This window comes from Pterocles gutturalis, unplaced genomic scaffold, assembly GCF_000699245.1.
Source record: "Pterocles gutturalis isolate BGI_N339 unplaced genomic scaffold, ASM69924v1 scaffold30877, whole genome shotgun sequence".
Classification (NCBI taxonomy): domain Eukaryota; kingdom Metazoa; phylum Chordata; class Aves; order Pterocliformes; family Pteroclidae; genus Pterocles; species Pterocles gutturalis.
The window spans coordinates 22,440-50,421 of NW_010111158.1; the positions used below are offsets into that span (position 1 = coordinate 22,440).

The following is a 27,982-nucleotide window of genomic DNA, read 5'->3' on the forward strand; positions in this document are numbered from 1 at the left end:
TTTACATTTCAGTAACAGCTTTCTTTTTACTTTAATAAACTGACTAAAAAACCCCATTTTTTAGGCTCTTTAGTGTCTTTCGTTGGTTTAACTTACATTAAAAGCTCCAGTAGGGATGGGGGGGAAAAAAATTGAAAAACATAAACACAGCTACATCTACTGTGACACAAAAATTAATCTCTTGGAGAAACAGTAAAATCTCAAATACACATGTACAGTTAAAATAATTTATTTTAATTCCTGGAGACTAATCCAAAATTACATAAAATCGAGTTAGAAGTACAATGTTCTTCTGTTTTCTTTTTTATCAGTCTTACCTTGACTAAGATGTTCGTGATAGATAGAGGCGAGGTTAGGAAGGTGCTGCTGAAGATGAGAAGTTAGCTCAGCATGTGAATTAATTTGTACAAGCTCTTCTTCACAGCCAGATTCTTCCCCATCAAAATCAGCCATATTTTTCTCTGACTTTGCACTGACTTGGGAACTACTGCAACTGACATCATCTGCACTTAGCATATCATCAACCATATGCCTGTAAAAGAAGAATATTAGAATGGACAATATCAAAGAGAAAGTTGTTTATAGCAAACTACAAGTGAGTAGGCATCTCCCTAAAGCTAAAGTCAGGGCGAATCTTCTGTCTGAAGAGCAGACCTTCATATGAATTTGAAAAACAATTACAGATTCATTGAAGGTCTCACTATAATGATGATTGTGTTGACTTCTTTACTGTTAACTAAATATGGCATTTTCTAAAACAATTTTCACATTTTCCGAAACGTTGTCTTCTTTATTCAATGCAAAAATCTTTACAAAATACTTTAATCAGATCTTAACAAAACAGATTACTGTGTAGCTATCTGTGATAACTATCATCTATGTTAGACAAAATTATCCTGAACTAGAGCAAAACCTCCATACCAACTTCTGTCCAAATGGAATATTTTGCTACCACTTTTATTTCTATTTTAGAAGGAATCAGAAGAAATGTCAAGCTACTTACCCATCATGGTGATGGTGGTGGTGGTGGTGGTGATGGTGGTGATGCTGTGGCCCAATGAATAATCGACAGTTAAATAATTCATTTCCAATAGTTTCTCCAAGGAAATCCCCTGTGTGAGTTATACAAGAATCCTGAGACCCTTGTGAAATGTGAGCAGTGCTCATTTCCCCTGTCATATCATGCTCTGCATCCTCAGCATGCGAGCAAGCATCTAGCATTCTAATTCGATTATCCACTGGTGTCACAGAGTCAGTGTTAAAAACATGGTCCTTTCCAGCCCCATTATTTGCACCACTCCTCTCCGATGCCCCTTGTGAATCTCCCAGACAAATCCCTGTTTGTGATTCCAGTTTTCTGCTTCGTAGATCTGTGCTCCTGCTGCTTTTCTGGGGATTATGATTCCGGTCTTCTTCTTCTTCATCCTCCTCCTCTTTGAGAGCTTCAATATCTGCAATGTCTTCAGATTGCACCTCGCTTCCAGGGCTTCCAGCAGACTGGCTTGCATGGCTGGAGTTGGCCTCGTTACTAGATCCATCACTGTGACCACTGCTACTACCAGGACCACTGCTGCCATCCTCACCACTGTTGGCTGTCTCATCAGAGCTTCCTTGCATGGATTCCTGAAATTATTTTTTTTTTAAGATTGGTGGAAAAATAAAATACCACTGAAAATACATTATCAACATGATTATTCAAATAACATTACTCGTTAAGGAGGAAACATGTCAAATCTACAAGTCTCCATTCATTCTCTCTCAATTTGGTTGCCAATGACAAAATGCTCTGATCAAGATTCAAATTTAATAATTTAATTTTTGCACTACCTTATTCTTAACAGGCCATAGGTGCAGGCTTTGTACACAGAGTGACAGTGTGACACATAAACGTTATGTCATGCAATCCCTTACTACGAGACTAATCTTACTGAAACACAATTCAAATGCAAGAGTTTGAGCTGCTTTTTTGTAGTGCACTTGCTCATGGTCAAGTTACAATATATTCTACATAAACTGCATGGATTCTAGCTATCCACTATCCTGCTGCAGGTAAGCACGCATGTTATGCACCTGTTCAGGTTTTGAAATGTTACAGAAAAAAAACATATTTCCATAGCTAATAATAGGCAAACTCGGTAACAAAATTCACAGACTAAGATTTACACTCTTACCTCTGTATCTGAAAGTCGCTGCTGTACATGTTTTGTTCTGTTAATAAGCTGTTCCTCCATTTCAATATCGCTGCCTCCACTCTGGTGGGTGTCACTGTTGTCGCTACTTTGAGGGCTTGCTGCTGGTGACCCTAGTTCAAAACCATTTCCAAGTTACTTTGTGGTATCTATTAATTGCAATGTAAAAGCATTACATAAATCTGCCTCAAATGTTGAACTCAACAGCATTCTTCCTGCAAACAGTTGAACAAGGGACATAAACAATCCATGTACCTAAACACTAAAAATTCTGTTTAGAACTCTGAGCATTTTACTGCAAAATTTGTATCCTGATGTCTCTTATTGCCAACATATAGCACAGCCATATGAATTTCCTAGATTCTACATGAAATATAATTTTAATTTGACTTCTCATAAGCTTTTACTAGTTCTTCTATTCAAATTCTATAGCTGTAGAAAAACAATGTAGTATCAAACATTACGGATTGTGGTGTACTTCTAAAACTATACTTACAAGGTGAAGGGGCTGCTCTTCTGAGCTCCTCTTCTTCTGAAGGAAAAAAGCAGGATGGAAAAATAAGTGACTAAAAATCTTTTTGTCAGCCCATGATTCAAAAAAAATCAGAAGTAGGAAAAGAAAGGGAAACTACAGTAAAATGGCTTGGCAGCACCTTTAATAGACTGTTGGGAAATACACAGTCAAGTAAAAAAAAAAAAACCCCAAAAAACAGAAATAGCATGTAATATCAAAAACTAGGTAAAAATTAGACAAGCTTTTGTAAGATTTTATGTAGCTATGGAAGCTACAGATGTTCAGCAGAACAAGAATAGTTAACTGTCGAATTATGGAACATCCTCTGAATTAAAAAAAAAAAAAAAAGAAAATACATATTACATTAGATATACAAACAGAATTGATCTGAAATAGAAAGATTTCCAAACGCACTCACAAAGTTTTAATGCTTTTGTCTTTATCCTCAACCTTCTGCTTGAAAAATATGCCAGCATGACACTTTTTAAAAATACTTCAAGTAAGAAGTTCTATACATCCTTTTTGTCCAAAGATAACAAGGAGACTATAAAAATTAAAAATTTAACTATCAGATTTATTGGAATACCACATACCTTTTTTGTTTCCCAGGGGTAGATTGGTACTCAGTAAAGATGCAAAAGAGCTTTGTTTTGACAGCTGAGCCTTAGCTGCTAGTGCATTATTCCACAGTGCTTTTATAAGCATTGAAGCCAAATACAAGGTCTATAAACAAAAACAGATAACAGTGCCATTGAGAAGCAGAAGGTTTTGTATGCAAAAATCCACCGTTAATCTCTCTATATGCCAATACTACAGTTCACCAAAATAAATGCATCAAAATAAATGAATGCAAAAAATAACATCGTGTGAAACACTTTTAAACTTCAGACATGAAATCAAAATCTTCTGTCAGTGGTTATGCAGTCTTCAAAAACCTCTGAAGAAGATTATAATTTAAAAGCCAGAAAAGGCCAACTTGAAGAAACATGACAACTTTACTCTTACAGTTTCCTCTCTCACACATTAGCAAATATTATTTTTACACTCATTCCTTTAGAAAGACAAAGACAAATCCATAATGCTTGTTTAGTATACATAATTTATTGGCTTGTAACAGTGCTTTTGTTTGCCTTGTCTTTACCTGTTCAGTGTGAGCACTTGGATGAAGAGTTGACACTAGGTTAAGAAGATGTCTAAGTGGGACAGGGTCCAAGTTTTTGATCAAAGAAGGAAACAAATCATGTATGTAACGACTGCAATGCTTTAGCTACAAAATACAAACAAACAGAAAAGATAACAGGAACAGCAAAATAAACTTTAAAAAAAAAAATCAAAGATTGATAAAATTGCAGTAAACATCTTTCTGCAAATTCTCAGCACTTGTCCAACAATTCCAAGCTACAGCAGAATTGCGATTTTGACTAAACTTAATTTTTGTATTGTAAAGCACGTAAAGTTCAGTGAAATAAAATGTAACAGTATCTTCCTTAGTTTCAGCTCTAAGAGATTTGTTGAAAAGAAGAACTGGAAGTCTATTTTGTGTTTTAACTTAAATATAACTTCTAAAATATTAGTGTATACGCTAAATCCTGAGGGAAATTATATTTGCAATGATTACCTTATTAGCAGTGGTAAATACAAATAAAGACATTACAGGCTAATATGAGACTGAGAGAACAGACTGTGTGAACTGTATAAGGATTATTTATAATTCTGTTGTCTTTCCCATAATGGATGTCAAAAAATATGACAATGTGTTTAGCTAACTACTCTGTTTACACATTAAAGTGACAGCGCTCCTAGATGTTTCCTCTTAGGTTAAATGCTGCTTTTCATAATCACTCAAAGAGTTTCATTATGTTTGTAAGGAAGTTGATATTAAAAAATAAAATAATAGTTACAGGAAGCTTCTAGAAAAAACATTCTTAATGTCGGTTACCACATATGCACCTCAAAAGGGGTTTGTTCATTCTTTATTTTATTTTGCCTTCTTGGTATATAACACATGTGTCGGCAGTTCATGGGGTACAGGCTTCTTTCACAGTATTCAAATTGGAATGAAATTATGTGGGCTCTATACAAGGATGCATTTAAACATCTTGACATACCTGCTTCAACTCAGAGAAGATAAATTTTTTGACAAAGGTTAGTTTAAAAACCAAAATATATTTATTTATCATATTTATTAGAAAATATATTCTTTAAGGCCTTTTATTATTTTAATCTAAAGTTGCCAGTCTTTTAAACAACATTAGAGGTTTAAACCTTTTACAGGAAATAATCAGGACATACTTAATTCTGATACCAAACATTTATATTCTGAAAATATCAGTATGTCAAAATGAGTATGTGACCTGTAAAAGAATTATTGCACTTGGGTAGTTACATCAAGTTCTTAAAACAAAATAAAAGAGACAAAAAATCCAGAGGTCTAACACCAGTGTAAGTTACTGTACGTGTGAAAAGATCAAGGAAGGTAAAATATCACTTTAAAAACTTAAGTGAAATAAGTAGTTATTAACTACTCTGATACAGAAAATTGCTGGAGCCTATTAGAGTGAATCCTGTTATAATGAGCATTTATTAACATACCAGCTGCCTGTTATGATGACAATGGACTACAAAGGTTTCAGAATGCATATACAATAGTATTTGACTAAAATAAATTACAGAGAAATATTGAACACACACACACACACCCACACACCCCCCTTCAAATCCTAACTTTTATCTTTTATAAAAGCATGCTCCCTGTAGCTGTTCAAAAAGATTAATTTTATTTCTCTGACCTTCATTTTGAGTGTATTTTTCAGAAAAAATGACTGAAAAGTTGAGGGTCTTTTCTGGGTTTTTTGTCGTGGTTGTTTCGGGTGGGGGGGGGGGAATGTTTTGTTTTGGTTTTTTTTATAATAAAGGAAGCATGAAAGCATGGACTTCCACAACAGGAAATCAAAATGTCTACTGCATAGGCATATATCCCCTAAATAAAAAATTTCACAACCTAAAATAAAAACCACAGGAATCCATTAAAAGTAGCAAACAAATATATCTTTCTGAAGGAAAAAAGCCTATCAGAGCTTCCAGGTTTACCAAGCAAAAATAAAATCTCAGTGCGGTCCATAGATTTTAACACCAGCACTGTATCACAGCTGTAAACTTCATTGCCACAATTTTAATCCGATTGTTCCCACCATGGGTAACAGAAATGGAAGCTACAAGACATAGGAGCAAGGCAATTTAGTACAATAGTAAAAACATTACATCTACCCTACAATCTTCATCCCCATTCTTAGTGAAAACACTATGTCTCTGCTATACAACTTGGGTTTTTTCTTGTATAAAAGTAGCCTAGGCGAATTCTTGCCCCTAATGAAGAATCACTAATTGTGGCAGATACCAAACTTTAAATTTTGGTCAGCAAAACACTAGACAGACAAGAAAAAGTAAGAAACTCAGCTCTATGAATATAGAACAAAATCAACTTGCCACTTCCTGTTTTCTTATCACTCCCACAATTATAAAAATTTTATATGTACCTGTGCTGCAGCCCAAATACAGTCTATATGTTGAGTACTGAGTCTTCCTTCAGCTGCAAGAAAATTCAGAATCACTTGGCACTGTTTGATGATCTGCAAAGTGAGAACACATTGAGGAAAGATTTACTAGAACAAGAAGTTACTCCATGTTTATACTAAAAATACTAATTTTATACAAACCTCAATATGTAAATTTGGTCCAAAAATGTGCTCAACTACATTGTTGCTGATAAGCCAGTCTGCAAGCTCTTTTGCAATTGACCTAGAGTTGAAAAGAAAGTGAAAACATATATAAAATTAATAAAATATATGATTAATATAACACAAAACCATAAATTAATATATACACTGTGCTCTTCCCTAGCACAGCATGTCTTTCAAATTAATATCCATAACTGTAGTAAGCATACAAAAACTTTTTTGAACACAAAGCATACTCAACATTCGTTCATTCAAGCAGGAAGCAAATTATTTCCGTATTTTTTTCTTTAGCTGGAAGACTAATGTCAAATATCAACATTTCCCACTCACCCCTCTGGATCATCAGCAAACACGTAACCAACAACTCTACCAATTTTATTAGTTAATAGAGCTCAACAGACCACCTGCAGACCACTTTCAAAGACCTCACAGGTAAGATTTGGATAAACACTGCTATTTAACCCAAGTTTATAATGAAATTCCAGAACTACTGAGTTCACAAACGTAGCTAAAGGTGGCAGAGATAACAATTATTTTTTAAAGCAGACCACTTAAATATTTCTCGATTCTCCTGCATAAATAGCAACTCATACAGCTTTAAATACCTGTTTTGCATGGTTATACTTACACACATGTGGCACACATATACTTCAAAACTGTAATTTTGTTTCATCCATAACAATAGGGAACTTTACCCACTACCAATCCATAAGCAACCATTCAAACAGAACAGGACAAGGAAACTGAATTTTCCAATCTTCCAGAGAGGACTGCCCTGCCTAGAAACTAGTGCATAAGCTCCTTTTTATTCCTTCCTTTCAAGCAAATGTTTGTTTACCCACATTTTAGCACCAGAAGCAGTTATAGGACATTACAGTATTTAAAGCACAGCTTGTAGTTTAAATGGCCCTGAAATAAAAGCGCTCTGTTTCAAAAGAAGAGGATGGGAGGGAAGGGGTGTCTTAGAAGACTACAGGAAGAATTATTTTTACCACTGCCATCTGTGTCACATTTATGGTCACTACTAAAATTCAAGGATTGCCAATTTTTATCAACTGCAATAAGAAAAGAAGATTCTTTAGGTAAAAAGAGATTGCCTTAGTAGGTTTTCTAAACAGGGTTCATTTTTTTGCGGTGTGTTGCCAGTTTTCAATTGTTTTGAATTGCCTGATCCCTATGGATGAACTCAGCATAGTTCATCTTACTCAACACACAACGTTCCTATACTGTCCTCTTCTATTCCATTTCCAGGACACAGGGAATCAAATATTCTTATATTGTACAAAAAAGATAATGTCCCCTAACATTTAAGTAACAAATGGCTTGCAAGGTACAACAATTCATCAACAGTATCATTTATGGCTCATTAATAAATTACTTCTCATACTCTAAAGTCACTTTGACAGGGTATCTGCTCAGAGAGGGATAAAAAAAGCTAAGCCAGGTCTGTTCCATCGAATCCAGATCTACTTAACTTCCTACAGCCCAATTTCAAGCCAAAACCAGAACCCAGACAAGCACTTCCAAAACCCCAAAGATGCCTACCCCAAACTAAACTTTGGAGCATGCACATTACAGACTCATTCAGGGCTTGGATTTTTGTCTAATAAAATCTGAAGTAAGACCTCGTCACGTGTGAGCTGTGATCCTGCAGATTTTACAGCTAAAGGAACTTTATTTATTTGAATACATGTTACCAGTCTCCTTTAGCAACAAACACGGCTCTAAAAATGCTCTTATCCCCCTGCCTCCATGCTGACAAGCATAAGTGACCACAATGGCATTGCTCACATAGCTCTAGAGATTATAGCTCTGTTACTTTTCATTTTGTCAGACAGCTGGCAGACTTGATCTTACAGATTCATCTTAAATCACAAGTGCCCAACCCACGCTCTGAACACTGAATGCCGCCTGGAAAAAAATACCTTGAACTTACGGCCTATTTGCCCCCAGCTCCTTCTTACAGCTTTACATTGCTTCCCCTTGATGTGGGCAGAAGTGCTCTTGCTATATGACCAAAATATAAGCAGAAAACCTCATAGTTTGCATTTTGCACGTAGAAAAGGTAGACAGATGTGGTCACGTGAGTGAACGTACGTCCACTAGATGTGGGAGACCTGAATGGATGCAATTCTGGTTATGGAATGTGAAGAGAAAAAAAAAAAGATATGGTCCGCCATAAGAGGCAAAAGCCTTAACACCTGGGTCATAAGTCAATGGAGGTAATTTTGTTCCAGGACCACTTAATTTCTTCTTGGATCTGAATTTTTAAACCTGTGGCTTTCAGAATGAATCCCAGATAAAAACTGCCAGATCCACTAGGTGATGTCAATATGGAAGGACATACTGCTCAGTGTGTCTCTCTAAACCAAATACTTCTGCTAGTGGCACCATGTCCATTAGACATTGTATCCATAGTCACATGTTGTATTTTACCTACTGCAAAGGAATGAACAAAAACTCCCTTACAGAATGAGATCCTTCAAATTTTGTTGAATTAGTATGGCAGTTCTCTATCTCTAATCTGCAACATTTTTCTTCTGAGAAATAATGGATTATTCTTTTGAAGGAATGCCTTTTCTTAATAGGTGTATTCTCAGAGGTGAAAACCTCTTTATTCTACTGGTGAGCTCAACTGTGATAAAATGACATCTCAGATTTCTAAAGGTAAATATTCATTTGATATGGATTTGTTGAGGATGACCAAAAACAAATGGATCCTTGTGACAGGTAGAATGAAGCCTTTGTGTTTCCCAGAGAGAACTGTTCCTCACAGAAAGTTTTGCTGAGGGCACACCAATCACTAAATATACTGCCTTTTAAAATGACAAAGTTATCACCAGCACTAGGTATTTTGTTCTCTGATATGCTAAGAAATATATTTATGATAGCAGATCCAAGGAATCACCAAAGAAACATAAATTCAGTGTAAATGAAGGATGTCTGACTTATTTCCTTGACATTTCCTTTTCGGGAAAGGTTTTTTTTTGTCTGGTGGTTTTCCAGCTCCTTGGTAAGTTTCCTCAATTTCAAACAGACTGAATACCTTAACTGGTAAGCAATTCCAGAACCTCATATAAACAAAAACAAGTTTGCCAGCCTATGAACAAATTAATCTATGTTTTCAGTTTGTATATTGTCACTTATCCCATTTTTACTTTAATAATTATCAAAAGCTCTTGGGAAATTTCAGATACACTCAAGTTTATAAAAATTCACTGAGTTCTGAGTTGCCCCACTAAGCACAGCAACCTAGAATAACTTTTAATTAAAATATTTAAAATATAATTTTTAATATTTTTCAATGCAGTTTGATTTATAGCTATGTTAAAATTTCTTTCATACAGTCTGTACTTTTGGTAATTCAAAAGTATTTTTTCATAGAGCAATTTTAAAATTATTACATGACTGCTACTACAATTCAGGCAACTTAGCAAGAACTCAGTTTTCGGTAAAAGTATGCTCAAATTTTCTTTTAAAAGAAGTTCTTCAAAAGGTTATGGAACATTTTTCCTCCTTCATACTGAAGGTAACAGTGAGAGTGAAAAACATGCATAATGATCAATGTGTAGATATGCTTTTTCCTCTAACACGAAAGTAGCAGTACAAAGAATGGTTTTACAAATTAGATCTCTAAGTCATACAGACCTTAGTAGTAAGAATATTCACCTTGGTAATAACACATATTAGCTATTTTTCATGGATTTAGTAATTGGGATAGCAAGAGGAAAAGTCATTTGAAGACCACAATACTCTGCAAGTGCGTGCTGTGGGTGAGAGTGAGGGAGAAGGATAAGAGAATGTAAAAGTAAGGGTAGCAGCTACTCTAGTCTAATTGTCTCTAAATCCTTCTCACTGAAATCTATACAACATATTAGACTACCTGATCTCTAGACTTAATCAATTTCCCCCTAGACTTTTAATTTCAATTCACTGACAATTCATGTCTGTCAAAAATAACTGTTTTACTCCACGAAATTAAATTCAAGCACTTTTGGTACTAGTTTCCCCCGGCATTCCATGAGACTGCAGGGAAGAGAGTAGACACTACGCAGTTTCTGATATAACCTGATGTTTGCTAACCATACTTATGAAAGAGGAGTACTAGAGCCTGAATTTTGTTTATTATCGTAAATAAAACTAACCAGAAGGAAACTACAGTTTATGCATTTTCCTGGTACGTCAAAGAATACCTCTCAAATAAGAGGACTGGGTTAAAGTCCTTGAAACATTTTAATCTAAGGCTGTGGTGCAATACTTGGTAGCCACATGATGACCCAGATCCAGGAACAAATCCCACAGCAAAATAACCCCCCAAAGAAAACCTTATTTATCCAACTAGTCAATTCCCAACACAATTCACCACGCAGCTACAAAAACACACCAGCTCAGTACTGGATGAAATACAACAGCAAGTCATCAACGTCACTGAAAAATGTAATATAAAACCTTAAAAGAAAAAATATAGCAATATGATGAGCAGCTTGCAAAGGAGGAAGACTAACATTTCTTGTCAAAATCACTGAAACAGCATCTACAACACAACAACGGATGAGAAACACTGATCTCAACTATTTAGGATCAGAAATGCAAAGAAGATATAGCAGGCACCTTCTCAACACACATTCAAGCACACGTTTTTGTTTATGAGCACACATTTTCTTATTTGACACCCCATAGGCTACAAAACCACCACTCTGACACTATCTTGAATATTTATTAAACTACTGTGTATGGCACTAGAACGATATATGCCATTAGAAAGAAACATTAATGCGCTGAGTGAAAAACTCTATTACTGTCTTTTGCAGAGAAAATCTGAAAAGATCCCTGAAATGTGGAATAGAGAGGGAGGAAAAGATGTTTAAATGATGTTGCCATAAATTCAGTTGGAAAGCTTAGACAAAAATTGAGAAGGCAAGAGCCAACCTGAGCTAAGAGAACAGTGGCAAAATGAAAAAGCAGTACAAAACTTGAAGTTTAATATTATTTAACAATAATAAATAAAGAGAGGGAAAAGAAAGGAGAAAAAATAGTCCAGATCTTTCTGTTCAGAGGTGAAAGGAATTTTGGACACCTGAAATTACTCTGTAGGAAGCTTTTTAACTGATGGTAATCAAGTTTTTAAATGATGCGGGATGTTGTCTTAGCATCAATCTGAATTCTGAAACTCAAATTCTTGGCTGCCTTCCAAGTGAAGAGTGAAACAGAGTATCTCTTTACACACTCTATTTCCACAAGCTGACAGTGTCCTCATTAAGGAAGAAACAATACTTCTTCCTCTTGTGGTCCAAATAGCACAAAAAAACCACCAAAAATCTTTCCCTCCCTGAAAGGCATAAGCATTTTTCACTAACTTACATCAGCAAAATAGTTTTAGGAATCACTGTTCAAAGACTTGGGGACTCTTCTGTTTAGTCTCCTTATTTTTATCTTCAATAGATTTCATATTCTTCAGTACCTCTGACTGCAAAGAATTTGATTCTATCTTAACAGCCAGGAACAGATAAATCAAAAGTATATCTCTGGGGATATTATGAAGTTGAGTCACTGAGACATTGCACATATCTGGACAATACACATATTCAGTCACCACAAACCCTCAACCCTAGAGAAGACAGTCGAGTAAACTGAATCTAAAAAGACATACAAATACCTACAGCTAGAAAACAGATTTCTCTATCTTAGCTTTCTGCTGCTTTCAAGTGCAAATTGTGAAATCCAATGTGTTCCTAGACAGAAGATGTTGGTCTTACCATGGAAAAACTTGCAACCATGCGGATAAAGGTGGAAAGCTACTGTTGCAAAATACTTGCTAAAAAATCCTGATGATACTTCCAAACAAAAGGGAAGAGCTAGGACTAAATGATAGCTCTTTAAAAAAAAAAAACCAAATCAAACCAAACCAAAAAAAAAAAAAACCAAAAACAACCTCCCGCAAACCCACCTTATCAAGATACAGAAGGAGAAATCCCAAAGGTTGACAGTTCCAAACGCTTCTGGAAAAGTCAAAACACATAAGGGGGATGACCAGACATAATGTAAAACGTCTTCCTTTGATACATCTGCAGAGGCTACAAAGGTACAAAATATATCTTAGACTTCCTTTATCCACTAAGGAAAGAAAATAGGAATGAAAAGCTTTCCTTTTGCTGCTCATTCAAGTACTGCCAACTCCGTAAGTGCCTTCTCATCCAAAAATTTCTCATGAACAGTCTCTCTAATGAGAGGGAAGCTTTGTACTGAACAAGCTGTCTAAGTGAAAGATTTTCCCCATCCTTCTGCACCAACCTTTTGTGATTATTCATCTGGAAGAAATCAGTGATTCCAAAAGGTATCTGAAGATGAGCAGCAATACTTGATCCTGACTTGTACCCAACTTTTTAGGTAAAACATAAGAATGACTGGCATTCAGATTAAAAAAAATCACATACTACAAAAGTGGTAAAGAACGTCTTCTGTTCATGCTGCATTCCTTTCAAATGACAGGCTGTTTACAGATGCCCTTGCCAAGAAAGTAATATCCCAAATGAGAATTTGACAATTTCCTTCAGCTTTAAAATAACTCTTGCATAGTACATCTGCTCTGCGCAAGGAAATTTAAGCACCCTTCTCTTTTTTCCCCTGTTGATAACTTTCCTTTTTTACATTTGACACAGAAAATTAAACAGCTTTTTATTACGCTTAACTGGCAGAATAACTTCTTGTTATTGTTCTTTAAGTGGTTACTACTAGTTAAAAACTATTTCATTCACTATGTGTTTCAGAATAAACACCTCAGTTTCAGATTTTCAACATGAAGGAAGGAAGGAGAAGATTTAGATAAAATTGAGGTTTGGCAGTCCCCAGCAGAATAATACGCCATAAACTGGCGGTACAATATTGAAAATACCCCAGCCCACCAACCCACCTCACATACTCAATGTGTTATGCTCCTGTAGTTATTTCCTTCTACTGCTACAGAACTAGAGGCTTTGGAAAAAACCCAACACCTCTCCCAGGACACAAAATATACAGGTAATAATTATATAAAAGTATGCATTGTATTAGTATTATATTAAAGTAATAAATGTGTTATTACATTTATTACAATAATGCAAATCTTCTTAAATGTACATGAGCTTAATAGCATTACATTCAGGTTTTATCAGATCATAGTAAGATATCTGTGTCAGACTTGAAGAGAGTCCTTTAATTTTTTTCTGACACTATGCAAAATTTACTTTGAAATAAATGGATAGCATGGATTCATGTTCACCTATTAATTTAGTGAGAAAGTACAAGAAAAAGCTGATCACAAGTGGTTATTTGCTTTGTATTCTCAAGGTATTGTCACACCTATATGGAAGCAAAACTGGCCTAGATTCTGATTCTTTATTTTTAAAATATCACCTATTACCATAAATCTCACTTCAAATGTTCAAGTTGTTATTTACATGAAATCTACAGTATTGTGGTCTTGACTGCTGCCAGATTTCAAAAAGCAGGTGTTAAAATAAAACTATCTATAATAGAACTACCCAGGCAAAAAGGCAAGCCAACTGCTGCTGTAACAGACTCCTTATTAATGAGCAAAAGACAGTGGAGAGTGTGTGCCTGTGTTGAGACAAATATCCACATGGATACAACCACCAAGATAAAGGTAAAGAGTGTATCACACTCCAAGATAAACGTAAAGAGTATATCACAAGTAAAATACTAGATTTTGCCTATTATTTCAAAAGAACGGTTATTTCAACTACCTGAAGACATAGACAGTTCTAACATTAAGTCTAGAGTTACTACAAAAACCAATACATTTTCTTACTGGAATACAATCCCACACATTAATCTTCTTGAAGATTTTTGGGAGTCCCCTTTGGAACTGTTAAACACACCTGAATTATACAAATAAGGAGTTTGAAGAGAAACAATAAATAGCATAACCTCACAGAGTCAGAGGGAAACTACTAACAAGGCTGGGAGCCAGCGATGACAAGACCAGTCTTAGTCAACTAAATAATCAGGAGAAATGAGAAGACGGCAAAAATACTACTCAGATATGTATTAGCTGGTTCTTATTTATACATCACAATGGAGATAATGGCCCGTTATAGGTATTTATTATTTCAGTATTTACATTTTTCAACTTGACTCTTACCTTTTAGGACATGAAAAAGTCCAGAAACGTTTAGAAGTATTTTAAAGTTACCATTTAAAACCATTTATTAAACCCCAATTAGAACATTTCTCATAAATGCCTTGGATTACCACTACTCCCCACTGTGTATAATCCATAACAACAATACAGAAGAACTGCAATCATATAGTGCACTTTAAAGTATTCATAGTAACGCTCCTACTTACGTTTCTGTGTCTGAAACTAATGACTCATTATTACACACATCATTGAAGGTATGGAGCTGGTTCTATAGTTAGAAAAAGGAAGAAAAAAATTAAAATTTTATCTAAAAATAAACTTCAGTAAAGAGGCAGTCCAAATTTCTGTAAGTTTTGCTTCAGATTTCACACTCAAAGTTGCACAGACTTGGCAATTAAAATTGTTCCAGGCAAGGCATACAAAACCAAATGAAACAAAATGCTTCTCAAACTGAAAAGTCAAACAAGAAAAATCAAAAGATGCTTCTTCCAAATATACCTTCCTAACATCGTTAAAAAGAGAACTAAAGAAGAGAAAATTTCCTGTTATTTGAATAAGAATAAATTGTCTCAGCGTTCCAGAGCAGTTTTAGAGACTATTCATATTAAAAAAAGACTCAATAACTTATTAACATACAATATTCCATTTTTTTACAATCTGAAATCTGTTTGCTTTAGTCTAAAAATATGGTAAAATTTTGCTTCTGGTAATACATGTCTGCTATTAAAAATCTCACTTTTCCAGTCATATTCATCAATCATAACAGGTCAAAACATAACTACTTAAAATGACACAATTTCACATTCATTTAAATGAACTACAAGCCTGAAAAAATAAAAAAACCCCATGCATTCTTACTGTCATGCTTTCTTTTTGTGAGGATACACAAAAAGGCATGCATTAGTAGTTGAAGAAGGACAACTGTACAAAACCAAATGAAAGCATTTATAGGAATAAAAATCTAACATAATTTAAACTATGCAAACATTGGAAATTTACTTAAAATAAATGATACTCAAAATGGCATTTTCCAAAACTGTGCAGAATAAAAAAGGGAAGTTACTATTACGCCCAGTTAATGGCCATATTTTAAAATGTATCTGCTATATATTATGAGATATCCATAATATGATATATCAATAATAAAGCACATGGCAATGAAAAATCAAAAGAAAAGTATATATTATATTTTCACCTAAGACTTCATCAACTTTCTGAAGTTTCTTACTACACAAAAAGAACCCTGAATATTCACTTTACACTCATTAAGGCAGAAGATTATAATTCAGGCACTGAGTATATTATATGTAGCATTCATATGAAGTCATATAAATTACTTATGTATATAAATTATATTTACAGTAATGTCACTATTTCTTCCCAAAGTTAACCTACTCTATATCTTGCTTTAGCACCTCTACTGGATTAACTGCATTACGTTTTCATTCATATAAACACAAAACTGAATGGACAACGCATTCAAGCCTAATAAATGCAGTTACCCTTAAAATAGCATTTGATTAATCAGTACTGAGTGGATGTAGTTCATAGACTTTTTTGAGTGATACTATGTAATAATCAGAACAGAGAAGGCAAAATGTGTTCAGAAAATACTACAAAACTTAAGGAGAACATGTCTGTACATTCTAGTGTAGTTTGTTCCTATTCATCATTTTGTGCATTAAGGCAAACATGGCAATATGAGCTATAAACCTTAAATACAGGAGTGTCAGAAGAAACAAAAACACTGAAAAGGCTCAGATGAATAAAAAAGTTCCCTTTTGACCTTCTGTACAACTGTCTCTCTATGGCTATAATACACATGTAGGAAGAAGTGACAAAGGATGCACAACATATCTTGACTAGTGCAATGTGGAATGCTTCCATGGGAAAGATTAGGGTGGGCGGGTTTTTTGTTTTAATCTATTTCTACTTGATGCTATATATATTTAAGTCTTCAGCACAGTCTTCTGCTAACTAATGCAGAAATACTCTCTCTTGAGAAACAGACTATACTAAACAAACAGGAAAAAGAGGTATGCACAATACAAAGAAGCAGCTAACTACAGCAGAGTCGAGACACAGTTAAGGTAAAAATAAAACCAGATTGAAAGTCTTTCTAAACACCAAATATAGCCATGTCAAGGAACTTAATTTCAACATAGCTGTCACAAAATATGGTTATAAGAGTTTTGTTTAGCATGGCAAATTGTTCAGGAAATATTACAGTCCCTTATGCTGAAGAACACAGCCATCACTTGGACTTATCTCTCAGTGAACCCTATATTCACAGTCATGGATAAAATTTCCTAAGACTGCACAGAAGAGGATTCTGCTGTTTTCACACATTAAAAAAGCCCCCCAAACAAGTCCATAACTTATAAAACACAAAAAAATAAACATTTTTTTCTAAATATTGTTTATATTTTTAAAAAGTTCTTACTGTTATTTGACTCAGCCCAGCCAATCTCATTGTTAGAGTTGGAGACATAAAGTATTTAAACGCAAGATCAAGACTTTCTTTATCAAAACACAAGGCTGTATCCAATGGTTCTTTAACTGTGCTCCACATTAAATCTGCCATGTTCCGGGCTGCACTCTGTCGCAACTCCTGGTCTGACAGTTTACATAAATACCTAGAATAAATTACAAATGGAAGAAAAAAAAAAAGGGTATGATTCAAACTAGAACGTTCCTGCAACATCATGTTGATTACAGCAAATATACATTTCCAATAGCTGTAAGAGTACTAAGCCTTGAAATACCACTACCAAAAGTTGGCAACAATAAAAAAAAAAACAGCGGAAAAACAGAATTGTACAGATTATTTTTAAAGGTAAATACATTTCTTATTTTAAACCTTTTCAGATTTCTTCAATTCCACAAAATGAAAGGAAACCCATGGAGTACTCTGAAAATGTAGGTTGGAAGCCTAAACCTCGTACCTGTTTCATGGAAAGGTGGCCTTTCCAGATAGATGCATCAAGTCTATTTATTTTCTTTAAAACTGAAGTGTCACAATGCACTTAACATTATTAATACTTTTTAAAACTTAATTTCTGTCAACAGTGTCAATGGACCACAAACAGCATGATCTGACAGTTAGAATCCTCTGAAGATGAATATGTTGCTGTTTGGTTACAGAACAGAAAAAACACAATTACGCAAACACGTTCTGATACAATTAGAGTAAATGCGGTACACGCACATTTTTCCTGACATCACCGTACACCATCTGTGCTTGTACATCAGTACTCCCTGTGCCGTAGTACTTCTTTCGCAACAAGTTGGGAGAGGAACACATGCCCAGGTTGTTTCTTCTATTGGCAATAATTATGACCTTTAAGGATGCATGTGAAGCATCACAAAAGATCATAGGAATCTTACATAGAAACCAAAAATGCTAAAGAATTTCAAGCCGATAAGTTCTTCCTACTTAGAACACATCTTAGATAAAGGGTCATCTAATCATGCACAATGAGTCACAATGCAGATATTCTCTGCAAATGGGGGGCAGAAGAAAGAATCATTTATAAGAACTAACTTAGAGAAGCTAGCGCAACCCCAGTCTTACCTAAGCAACTATAAGACTGAGACACACTATACTGAAAATCTATACTGAAATGCCAGTAAAGTTCACATATGAAACACTGACACAGTTGAGAATTTCTTCTAAACTGAATACAGAAGAGAAAGATGTTCAGAAACAAGTTTGCCTGAGCTTATTTTGAAGTAAAGATTGCACAGTGAAAGTTACATATATACAAGGTTAGCATAATTAATTTTTTCTGCTGTATTTCAGCATTTTGAAGTTTCAAGTACATCCCAACTAGATTTCACTACACAGAAATGCATTAAAAATCCATTTGTTTGACAGCCTAAGCCTGGATCTACCCACCCTTGGAGACTTGCTAAACAGAGGCATGTATCTTTTAAAAAACACAAGAGAGATTAAACTACACTTAACTGGATTTATGCAGAATTCCTTTGCATTTACATCATATAAAAATCAGTAATTTTTTTAAAAAAAGCAAAAGTACAGGCCCTGATTCTTATTTAGATTGAGGCTCTTTTTCACAGCTCTTGTGCAGAGGTCTTAAAACAAACACATTTAAGTGACACTTAACATTGTCAAACTAGAAAAGAGACTTCAGTCAAAGAGGCTGTAGATTTATAACAGAAATCACTAATCAGTAACAGTAGAACAAAAGAAGGACCACTGAGGGCCAAGGCAACCAGATCCTGCACTGTTACTAATTGTGAAATTTGTCTTCTCGCATGGAGCAATGGAAATCAGATAATGGAAAGAAAGTAATGCCTCTGTGCGATGATTTCTAAACAAAAGAAAAGTGGCAACAAGAAGCAAACACTCATTTGAACAAGTTCAGCAGCAAACCAGACCCAGTGACCTATCTTTAACCTACAGACAGGTGACAGGAGTTACACTCTGATGAAAAAATGCATTGGTCCATGTTAAAACATAATAATCTCAATATAACTATCAGCAACCTCAGACCAGTATTTATCTCCCCATTTTTATATGCAAACTATATTCAGCCCTAATTCCCAAAGCTCTTCAATGTTCATAATGCACATTAAGTGACACTCAACTGTTTTGTGAAGGATTTCTAAAGATCTCAAAGATGTTAAAATAAATTATATTAATTTTCTCATGCTACATATGACAGACAAAGAGTGCTTGTATGCAACAGATGGGTGGGAATGGACACAGGTCTACATATACAGAAAGAAGGGTGCTTTTGTGGCTTCACTAGATTTCTGTAATAGGACTTTCATCTGAAATCTTCCTCACACTAGAGTTTGGTAAAGCAACTATACTAGTCTAGTTTATATAACAAAACATTTTTTATTTTAATGCAATAGTATCAGTATAAACTTACTTTCAGTCCTAAAATCCACACTACAACAAGATTTTTAAGATTCTTTCAGTGCACTTACTGTATTTAGTCCAAGCCTGAATCACTTGTGTAATGTTTTCTGTATTAAAGTATCATCAGGAGACAGTGTTTTAAAAAAATCCCACTTTGTAATAACTGAAACTACCATGTAGGTGCATTTTCACAGCTACAGAAGTTTTCCAATAGTATGACCTGTTTTGCCAAGGCCCTAAAGAAAGATAGAGAGAGAAGTGCACTTTTTACTTGTTAACTTGCATCCCAGTTTTGGTTTTTTTTTAATGCAACTGGGTTATTCTGACCAGGCACAGTATAAATGTAGAAGATACCATACCTGCCTTTACGAGCATAACTGCATCTGCTCTAAAAAATTTAGTGGCACTACTATATTGGTCATAAAACAAATACGATCGTATCTTTACTACCAGGTTTAAAACAACAGAAACTTGCAGAGTAGGCCAAGCCTCATTTTTATTGTGGAAAGATACAGTGATCTAAGACCACCTGTCGCAGTAAAGTGGGTCCATTTTATGCTTTTACTAGCAGAATATAATTTTTAACAAAAAAAAAAATCTGTACCTAGCACTGGAAATTAACACGTTTGCTTACACTGACCAACTATAAATTTGCTGCACTGCCTTACTAAGAACAGTGATACTGGAGGAAGGCAAAAGGTCTATTTATCCCAAAATAGCTACTCTAAAAGCAGATGAAAGACATATCCCATATATAAAAAAATGGATGAACCTACCTATTACTGTGAATTCAGTTACCTCTTTCTATTTTTACTTTTAGCTTTCTTATGAACCTATGCTAGTTAGTTTCACAATTATTTTTGCGTGAAAACCAATCTCCTTTAATTTCTCTTAAGTCTGCAACCTGACAATTGTATTGCATGTTCTCCATTTCTTGTTTTTGAAAAACTGTGTATTCTCATTTCCTATTTATTGTCTTCAGATCACTCACATAACAGCCACCTCCCTGTCAAAAAAATATAGTAGACTATGTCTCTCCTCATATCAATGTAATTTTTTCTCTCTTACCTTCTTCATCACCTTTCCTATCACCTAGGTAGTTCTGTTATCATCTCTGTGAGATGGAACGATCAAAACTGCATATAAATATGAATATGTGACCAATTCATATAATGGCTTAATAATGGCTTCCATTCTGTCCTTTTAAAAAAATTCCTAAATTTTTGTCATTTTGATTCTGATGAGCATTAAGTCTTAGAAGAATATATCAACAATACTTCAAGATCTGTGTGATCTAGTAAATCTGACAGTTTTGCCTAAATTAGATATTTGGAAAGAAACACACTTTTTTTTTTTAATACATATACATAAAGGATAGTCTATATATGTATAGGACCTGTCCTGCTGTCTGGCATACTTAATCAGTAACTATGTATTATCTAAATTTAAGCAACGCATACACATGAATTTTAAAAAGTCAGTTTTAGTTGACTGAAACTATTTAAATTTGCTGTATGTGTGGATAGAGAGAGTTTAGTTTTAAATGTGCAGTTCCATGCTAATGTAACGCTCACAATCACATCTTATGCTTCAGGACTTCAGCTACTCAGCTGTGAAATAATCTTTTTTCCCTTAATATGACTCCTTTGGACCACAGCTTCAAAAGAAGTATCAAGCAGAATGAGTCAGTGCCCTCAGTGGGCAGAAGATACAAAGAATTCATTAAAGTGCCTGACTATTGTCTTCTGACTTACCTATCCTTCGTACCTACTGCATAAATTGTCAGATTTTTGGAGGAATGAAGTACTTTTTGCAACTGAAAACTTCAAAGCTTATTAACAAGAGTTTTTCATTACATTTAATAGCAAGGAGTGGTCACGGGCACTCCCATAAAACCCAAATTCTTAAGAAAAATATTATTCAAGCAGAAGAGTAATTTGAATCCTTTCAGCTGCATTCTCTCACTCTATGCTACAGGAAGCATCGTGGATCAACACTTCCGTTCGCAGCTTCCACTTCCTCTGCGTATACCAGTGCTATGCTTGTGCCCTGTGCTGAGACCACAAGGCTAACGCAGGAGCAACTGCCACTTGCAATTTCTTCTCAATGTGCTTGAGAACACAATGTTCTGTTTTCTCCCTAACTGGAGCAGAGACATGAATCCTTCATAAAATACTTCTCAAGATCCATCTTGAAGCAGGGGAGAGGAAAAAGGGAGAGGAGGAAAAAGGACTAGAACTAAATATTATATTGGTCAGTGCTAATGCTACACATAGCTCTCAGATTTTACCAGAGGAACATTAAGTAGGTGATACCAACTGTGATATCAAAGAAAGATGAATGTCAAGTCTTTTCCTTTGATGGTTTCTAGAGGCACTTACAATATCAGGCATACAACTTTATCTCTTCCTTCTCATAAAAGTGGACTTGATTGCTAATCATCATCTTTCTAAAGGACAGACCTATCCATGACACTTTCAGTCAACAATCTTGCCACTGAAAAAACACTGCCCTCAAAACACCGCTCTTATAGTTACTGCTCTCTTGAGGCATTCAGTATTTGGAACCATGCAGACCATCTCTCATCTCTGATCTTGAGGTGGAAGTCAGCTGGAACCAATGTCTTTTATAAAGAGACATGATCAACACTTGCCCTCATTTATAATTGCAATAAGCTATGACTTATTTTCCTGAGTCTTTTTGTCAGTAAGTCTCTTATTTTTCCCTTAATAATTTTGCAATTTGAAACGCAGAATTCTAAGGTATTCAGATCAACAAAAGCTTTCTTCTGAGGAGGTCAAAACCACTTTGCTTCATTATAGAAAGCAAGTCCTTTATTTCTTTCCTAAACTGCTTGCCCTTCAGAGGCAAGATATGATTGCTAGTGCTCCACTCCTGAAGCAGAAAATAATACTTATTAGCCTCTTTTTGGTAGCAGCAATAATGACATGATTGTGTCCATGATCTCTGCAAATTCCAGCAGTGGTCTCCTCTACACAAATACACACTTTGCTATTCGTTTCATCCCCTCCTAGTAGAAATAACCACAGAATAGGAACATGCAGGTTAACCTCATCTGATAAAAGATGCTGCTAAGATGCTAGTCAGGTGATCTCTCCTGCTTATGCTGATCAGCACTCCAAAATGCAGTTCTTGCAAGGAATCTACACAAGCAGGAACTTGGACTAACAATCATTTAGAGCCCCCAGTGCTCATTCTATACTAAAACTCTCTCCAAGCCCTCTTTCTCACTTGGCATAGCAGCAGAAACTACTGAAGGATTTGTTTCAAAGGTGCTGTGCCCAGGATTATGGGATTATGGCTCCCTTTTTTTTTTTTACTGAAGTAAAACACAGATGGAGACCTAGAGACCCAAGCTGCTAAGACAAGATCTCTAAGTTTGACAACCACATGGGGCAAGCTGCATAGATGAAGAAAGTAATCTTTTACTGAAGGCATCTGTGTTAACTTCTATCCCATATAAACGTATAGCACTAGAGATTATTTTTCTTATATGGCCTTCAGGCTTCATGTCCCGCTCCTTAAGTGCCTCTTCACAAACAAAGCTTTGGATTTCATAATGTTGATAAATGACAGACCTCCCATTAGAATTCAGTTGTGAAAAAAGGAAACTGGGAAAACATCCCCTTCCTTCTCTAGACTACTGGTGTTTTCCATAGGTGTATCCTGTACCAATATTACCATTCTAATTGACATGAACATATTGTAAATGCTAAGAACAGACATCAAGAGCATTATTTATGGCGAGAAGCTCCTGGCAAATCACATTTTAAATCAGACACAAATATTCTACGGGTAAAGTAAAGGGAAAGAGATGAGTGGGACACAGGGAAAAAAATCCATTCATTCCACTGACCCTAATTACACCTACAGTTATAAAACAGAAAACGTTTTAAGAATTATAGGATGACAAGCAAGTGAGGATTAACAGCAAAGACTGCAGGCTGTGTTATTCTCACTCAAGTTCCTTCTTGTCAGCCTGTCTCCAGTTGTTGATACTTCAACACTCTTTTTAATCTCCACACATTTCAAGAAGACAGGTTAGGCTCATGAACCAAATTCCCAGGTACACAAATAACCATTAATGGACATTAATGTACAGAGACAAGAACTTGAAGATCTTCTGCCTAACCTTCTTAGACTGCTTCATGATTAATAATTACCTTGATAAGATTTCAAAGATAACACATCTGCATTAAAGGAGTGCACAAGGCTGGACTGTAACTCAAGAGTGATGTTTTAATACAAGATCAGGATGCTCTTCTCTCTGACGATATAATTCTGGTAGAGACCCATGTTATAGCAAGAGAGATCAATAGTCAAGCCAGTACTTAAAATTTTATAGTAAAAATTATTTACAATTAAATCCAGATCATTTTCAAATACGAAACCTAGTTCTGAGTCTCGCTGTTGTGTGCACTTTTTTGTTGCCAATGTAATTATTTTTGTTAAGAGTGTGATTTTATACTGCCATAGTTAAGACAATATAATCTGTAAAGGCACATTTATTGCTATCAGGGAAGTAAGCTATGACTAGTATAAGCACATTTCTAGTATTACAGTTACAGGAAATTGAGAACTGTGGCGGAGCTGTGGGCCCATGCAAGAGCCATGACCTTTTAGGTGGTCTGCACCAGAAAAGTTTAATGTTGGCCCACTGGAAGGAGAATTAGCTGTGACCACACCCCTCCACCTCCAGGCACATACACATGATACTTTCATCACAAACTCATTGGATTTTTTCTATTGTCCTAAGAAAGCCCACAAAAATAAATTGCTTGCATAATTAAATATCTTCATAAGCACTTAAATTTAAAAGTGTTTTTCATGATAAGCAGCTTGATACAAAGAAAATCTTTGGGACTGGATATATTTAGATACATAAAAGGGCGAGTGGATTTTTGATCACACTTAAGCTCCTCCCAGCTGGAAACAACATAACATTAAAATGTGAAGCAGTCTTAAAACTCAGTGAACTAAATATTGCTCTTCTACTTAGATTGTCTCACTGCAAATTTAATGTTAGGTTTTATGAAAATACTGCAGTAGGTGAAACCATATTACAATTGAAACTGACACAACATTTTAGAATGGGACTGGATGTGACACTAAAAATGCTACTAACCAGACTGATCTGATTGACACTGAAATCAGATAAATTTAAGAGCTGCCCAAACTAACTCTAAACATTACCTTCACTCTCCTTGTTGAAATTATGCAATCAGAGCAACAACTTGAACAATTAAAAGTGTATCAGCTGAAATTATAAACAGGTGCTGTCAAAAAGTCCCACAAGAAAAATTCTTAAATTAAAAATTTACCTGATAACATAAGTCCTAAAGGGTATAATATGCTGCATGACAGCAGGGATGTGTAGCCATATTCTGATCTATAATGCAAAAACATAAATAGATAAAAATTTCATTAATGACATTTAATGAGAATGATAAAAAATACTGCTGGTACATTTGTACATGCAACCCCACTTAAAAAAAAGGCTTTGTTGTTGTTTTTCATTCAACTTCAACTCTTTCAACTTCTGAATTTTCTAATTTTCAAAGCTGTTATCTGAAGAATGTTTCTGTGACTTATAAACAGGAGTTGCACCTTTTCTTCTAGTCAACTGGAAAATACAAACTTCATATAAATAGTATCATACTGCCCAGATGTCTCACTTCTGAATCTTCTGTAGCTTCTTCAGTAGGAAAAACTGCTACTCAGCCTTGTGGAGTTTCTTTTCCTTTTAAAGTCTACAAGAAAATGATTCCATTCTTTCTATTCCTGGCAAATCTTTCCTAAATCAAATAAATTTTTTTAACTTGTGTTGATGTTTTGCTTCTTAGGACTTACATATTTTATAAAATAAAATTATGTTTTATAACCAGTGATTAAGCCCAGTTTTTTACTACCATATTTGCATTCCCATAGTTACTATTCTGCCTTTAGCACCTTTGCAAAACTGCATGCAGGAAGCAAATGTATGCAGAGAAGAAAACCCTGAAACAGCTTTTTAACACCGCTGTGAGGAAGACAGGACCAACCAAACTACTTACACAGGCAAAGTTAGAAGTTCCATCTGCATTTCAAAAAGGAATTCTGAGCCTGTTAAACCTGTTATAGAAAGACAACTACGTGCCAGGTAAGTGATCTAGCATAGATGAAAAGTTAGCAGCTGTTACTACTACTCGCATAATTTTAATCATGTGCACACACAAATCTTGTGAATAGCTAACACTGTCTGTCACTCAAACCTGTCATGTCAATTTACATCTCCCCATTTGTTCTTAAAAAGAATGTTTAATCTTTGCCACTGATGCAATAAATTCTAGCTAAGAATTAAATTCTCACAAGGATTTTGGAAAATTCTGTATGCAGAAAATCTAAATTCTCTTTCTTTCCAGAAGAGAAAAATATTAGGCTGTAGTAAACCTATATCACCAGCATTTATTCTAAACATTTCTGGAATTAGCCAAGTAACTTTTAAAGTCAGTTCTGAAAAAAATATTTTCAGACTTACTTTTTACAATACAACTAACACATTAACAATACTTAACCTATTTTGCAAGACAAACTAGCCAAATCACCACATTGCAGAAAAGGCCCATTTGGAATAAACTTCTGATCCTATTGGCAGTCTCAAGAAGAAAAATATGCTAGTATCCCAAAGACAGAAACTGTAACTAGAAGATGCTTGTCCTAGAAACAGGAATTAAATAATATTTTGGCAAGGAATTGCAAGGATGACAAAGATACTATTCTGTTTACACTATTCGGTTTTTAACACAGTGATGTGCTCTTTTTCATATGCAAGTATCAAACACAAAAGCAAATATATTTGTGAAATAAAAGTAGGAAATGTTTTTATAGCTTTCACTGTTAATAGCAATTTTCACTCTGTATTAATTCAAACTTGTAATGTCATTGTATTCATCTGTATATTTGCATTACATACAACCTTCATCCTCAGAATTGTATTAATAGATAATTTCATGTCATAAACAAAAATGTAATTTTCATCATTAACTCAAATATACTACTTTATTTAAATAAAAGGACATAAAAAATCCACAAAATTACATAAAAATTACATTTAAAATACACAACTTTCATCATGCTTTTTTTTGCTTCCACCTGCTTTTAAGATGCAGTATTTACCGCATCTGTTTTATTCTCAAGCTTCAGAGGTTTTTGGTTTTCTTATAATTTGTTCTTTACGATAGGTAATCCATTTCTAAAAGGCAGTGTGTCTCTCAACAGGTTTTACTTCTGAATTAAGTGTTGAAGATTCATATAGCAAAATTAAGACAACATTTTTTAAACCATCAGCATTATTTCAATTAATTCATATCCTCTGAGAGGGTAGTTATTCCTCCACAACATCCACAAAACTGAAACGATACAGAATGAAGGAATGACAGGCTTTTTCAGTGAAGTTTAAACCCTCCACAGAACAAGCTGTAGTGTGTCTTTTAGCTTTTACAGAGACCAACACAACATCAGGTAGTTAAACTGAGCAAATACCACAGAATATGAAATGTGGGAAGAAAGGAGGAACCAAGCATCTAACTAAAAAAGCCAAAAAAGAAATATCCTAAGAAGGAACAGTCAATCCTACCACACTACAAACAGGTTGCTAAGAAAGCACCTTGCAGAGCCATAAGCTGGAGAAAAAACAAGAGTGCCAACTAGCCAACTCCCCATGTGCAGTGAATTGCATTATATTACATTTGCTGGCTTTATTACTACAAACATAAGCTTGTCTGACAAAGACATTTACTCAAACGAGATGTGCTGGATAAAAAAAATTCAAGGGAACACCTTTTCAATAATTTTAATGTCCTCTATATAAAGGAGACACCAGTAATCACAAACAAGAAGCTCAATTCCCCACAGGCTTTACTAATTTGTGGTAATGGTCTTCTCTTACATGTACCTGTAGAGTGCACTTAATGAGATATTCACCTTCCTTTGTGGAAGAAACAGAGCAAATGTTTTCCACCACCAATCTTTCTGAAAATATTTTTGCAACATTTAAGGTTGTAGTTAAAGAACTCATTCTTCTCAGAGACTTTAAAATAAATTCCAGCATGGATATTTCTGGGAGTCTTTACAATAACGGCTACTTAAATGCCATTCTCAAGAGTTAGTACAACTGTGAAAATGTATTTAAGAGTTACTACACACTGTAGTTCTGGCTTTACATGTTGTGAACCAGTTAACTGTTGACATTGCAGAGCTGTTCACTGAGCAATTATTGACAGGGTCATTCATAAATCTCACATGATCTATAAATCCCATAAACTGAAATGCATTAGGATAAAACAAAGCCAAACTGGCAGAGTTCTTATCTTACTGAGATCACCAACATTTTGTTCACAAAAAATATAATTTTGCGAGTGATTTTTTTTGTTTTATTGGAGCTTAGTATATAATTTCACAGACAACCAAAAACATTTAGTAAATTATTTCTATTTATATAAATTATACAGT

The 27,982-nt window shown here is 34.8% G+C and overlaps 1 protein-coding gene across 1 annotated transcript in view; it reads right to left on the reverse strand.

Moving 5' to 3' along the window:
- LOC104461912 (ubiquitin carboxyl-terminal hydrolase 34-like) overlaps positions 1-27,982 on the reverse strand; it is a gene marked incomplete at both ends in the record, with an annotated part of 61,783 nt that overhangs the window by 21,912 nt on the left and 11,889 nt on the right. The window contains 11 exons of the mRNA XM_010073655.1: positions 318-532; positions 1,004-1,623; positions 2,172-2,302; positions 2,686-2,718; positions 3,297-3,426; positions 3,845-3,970; positions 6,240-6,332; positions 6,420-6,501; positions 14,787-14,848; positions 17,024-17,216; positions 24,814-24,881. Coding sequence (XP_010071957.1) covers positions 318-532; positions 1,004-1,623; positions 2,172-2,302; positions 2,686-2,718; positions 3,297-3,426; positions 3,845-3,970; positions 6,240-6,332; positions 6,420-6,501; positions 14,787-14,848; positions 17,024-17,216; positions 24,814-24,881 — 1,753 coding nt within the window. The remainder of the gene's footprint in view (positions 1-317; positions 533-1,003; positions 1,624-2,171; positions 2,303-2,685; positions 2,719-3,296; positions 3,427-3,844; positions 3,971-6,239; positions 6,333-6,419; positions 6,502-14,786; positions 14,849-17,023; positions 17,217-24,813; positions 24,882-27,982) is intronic.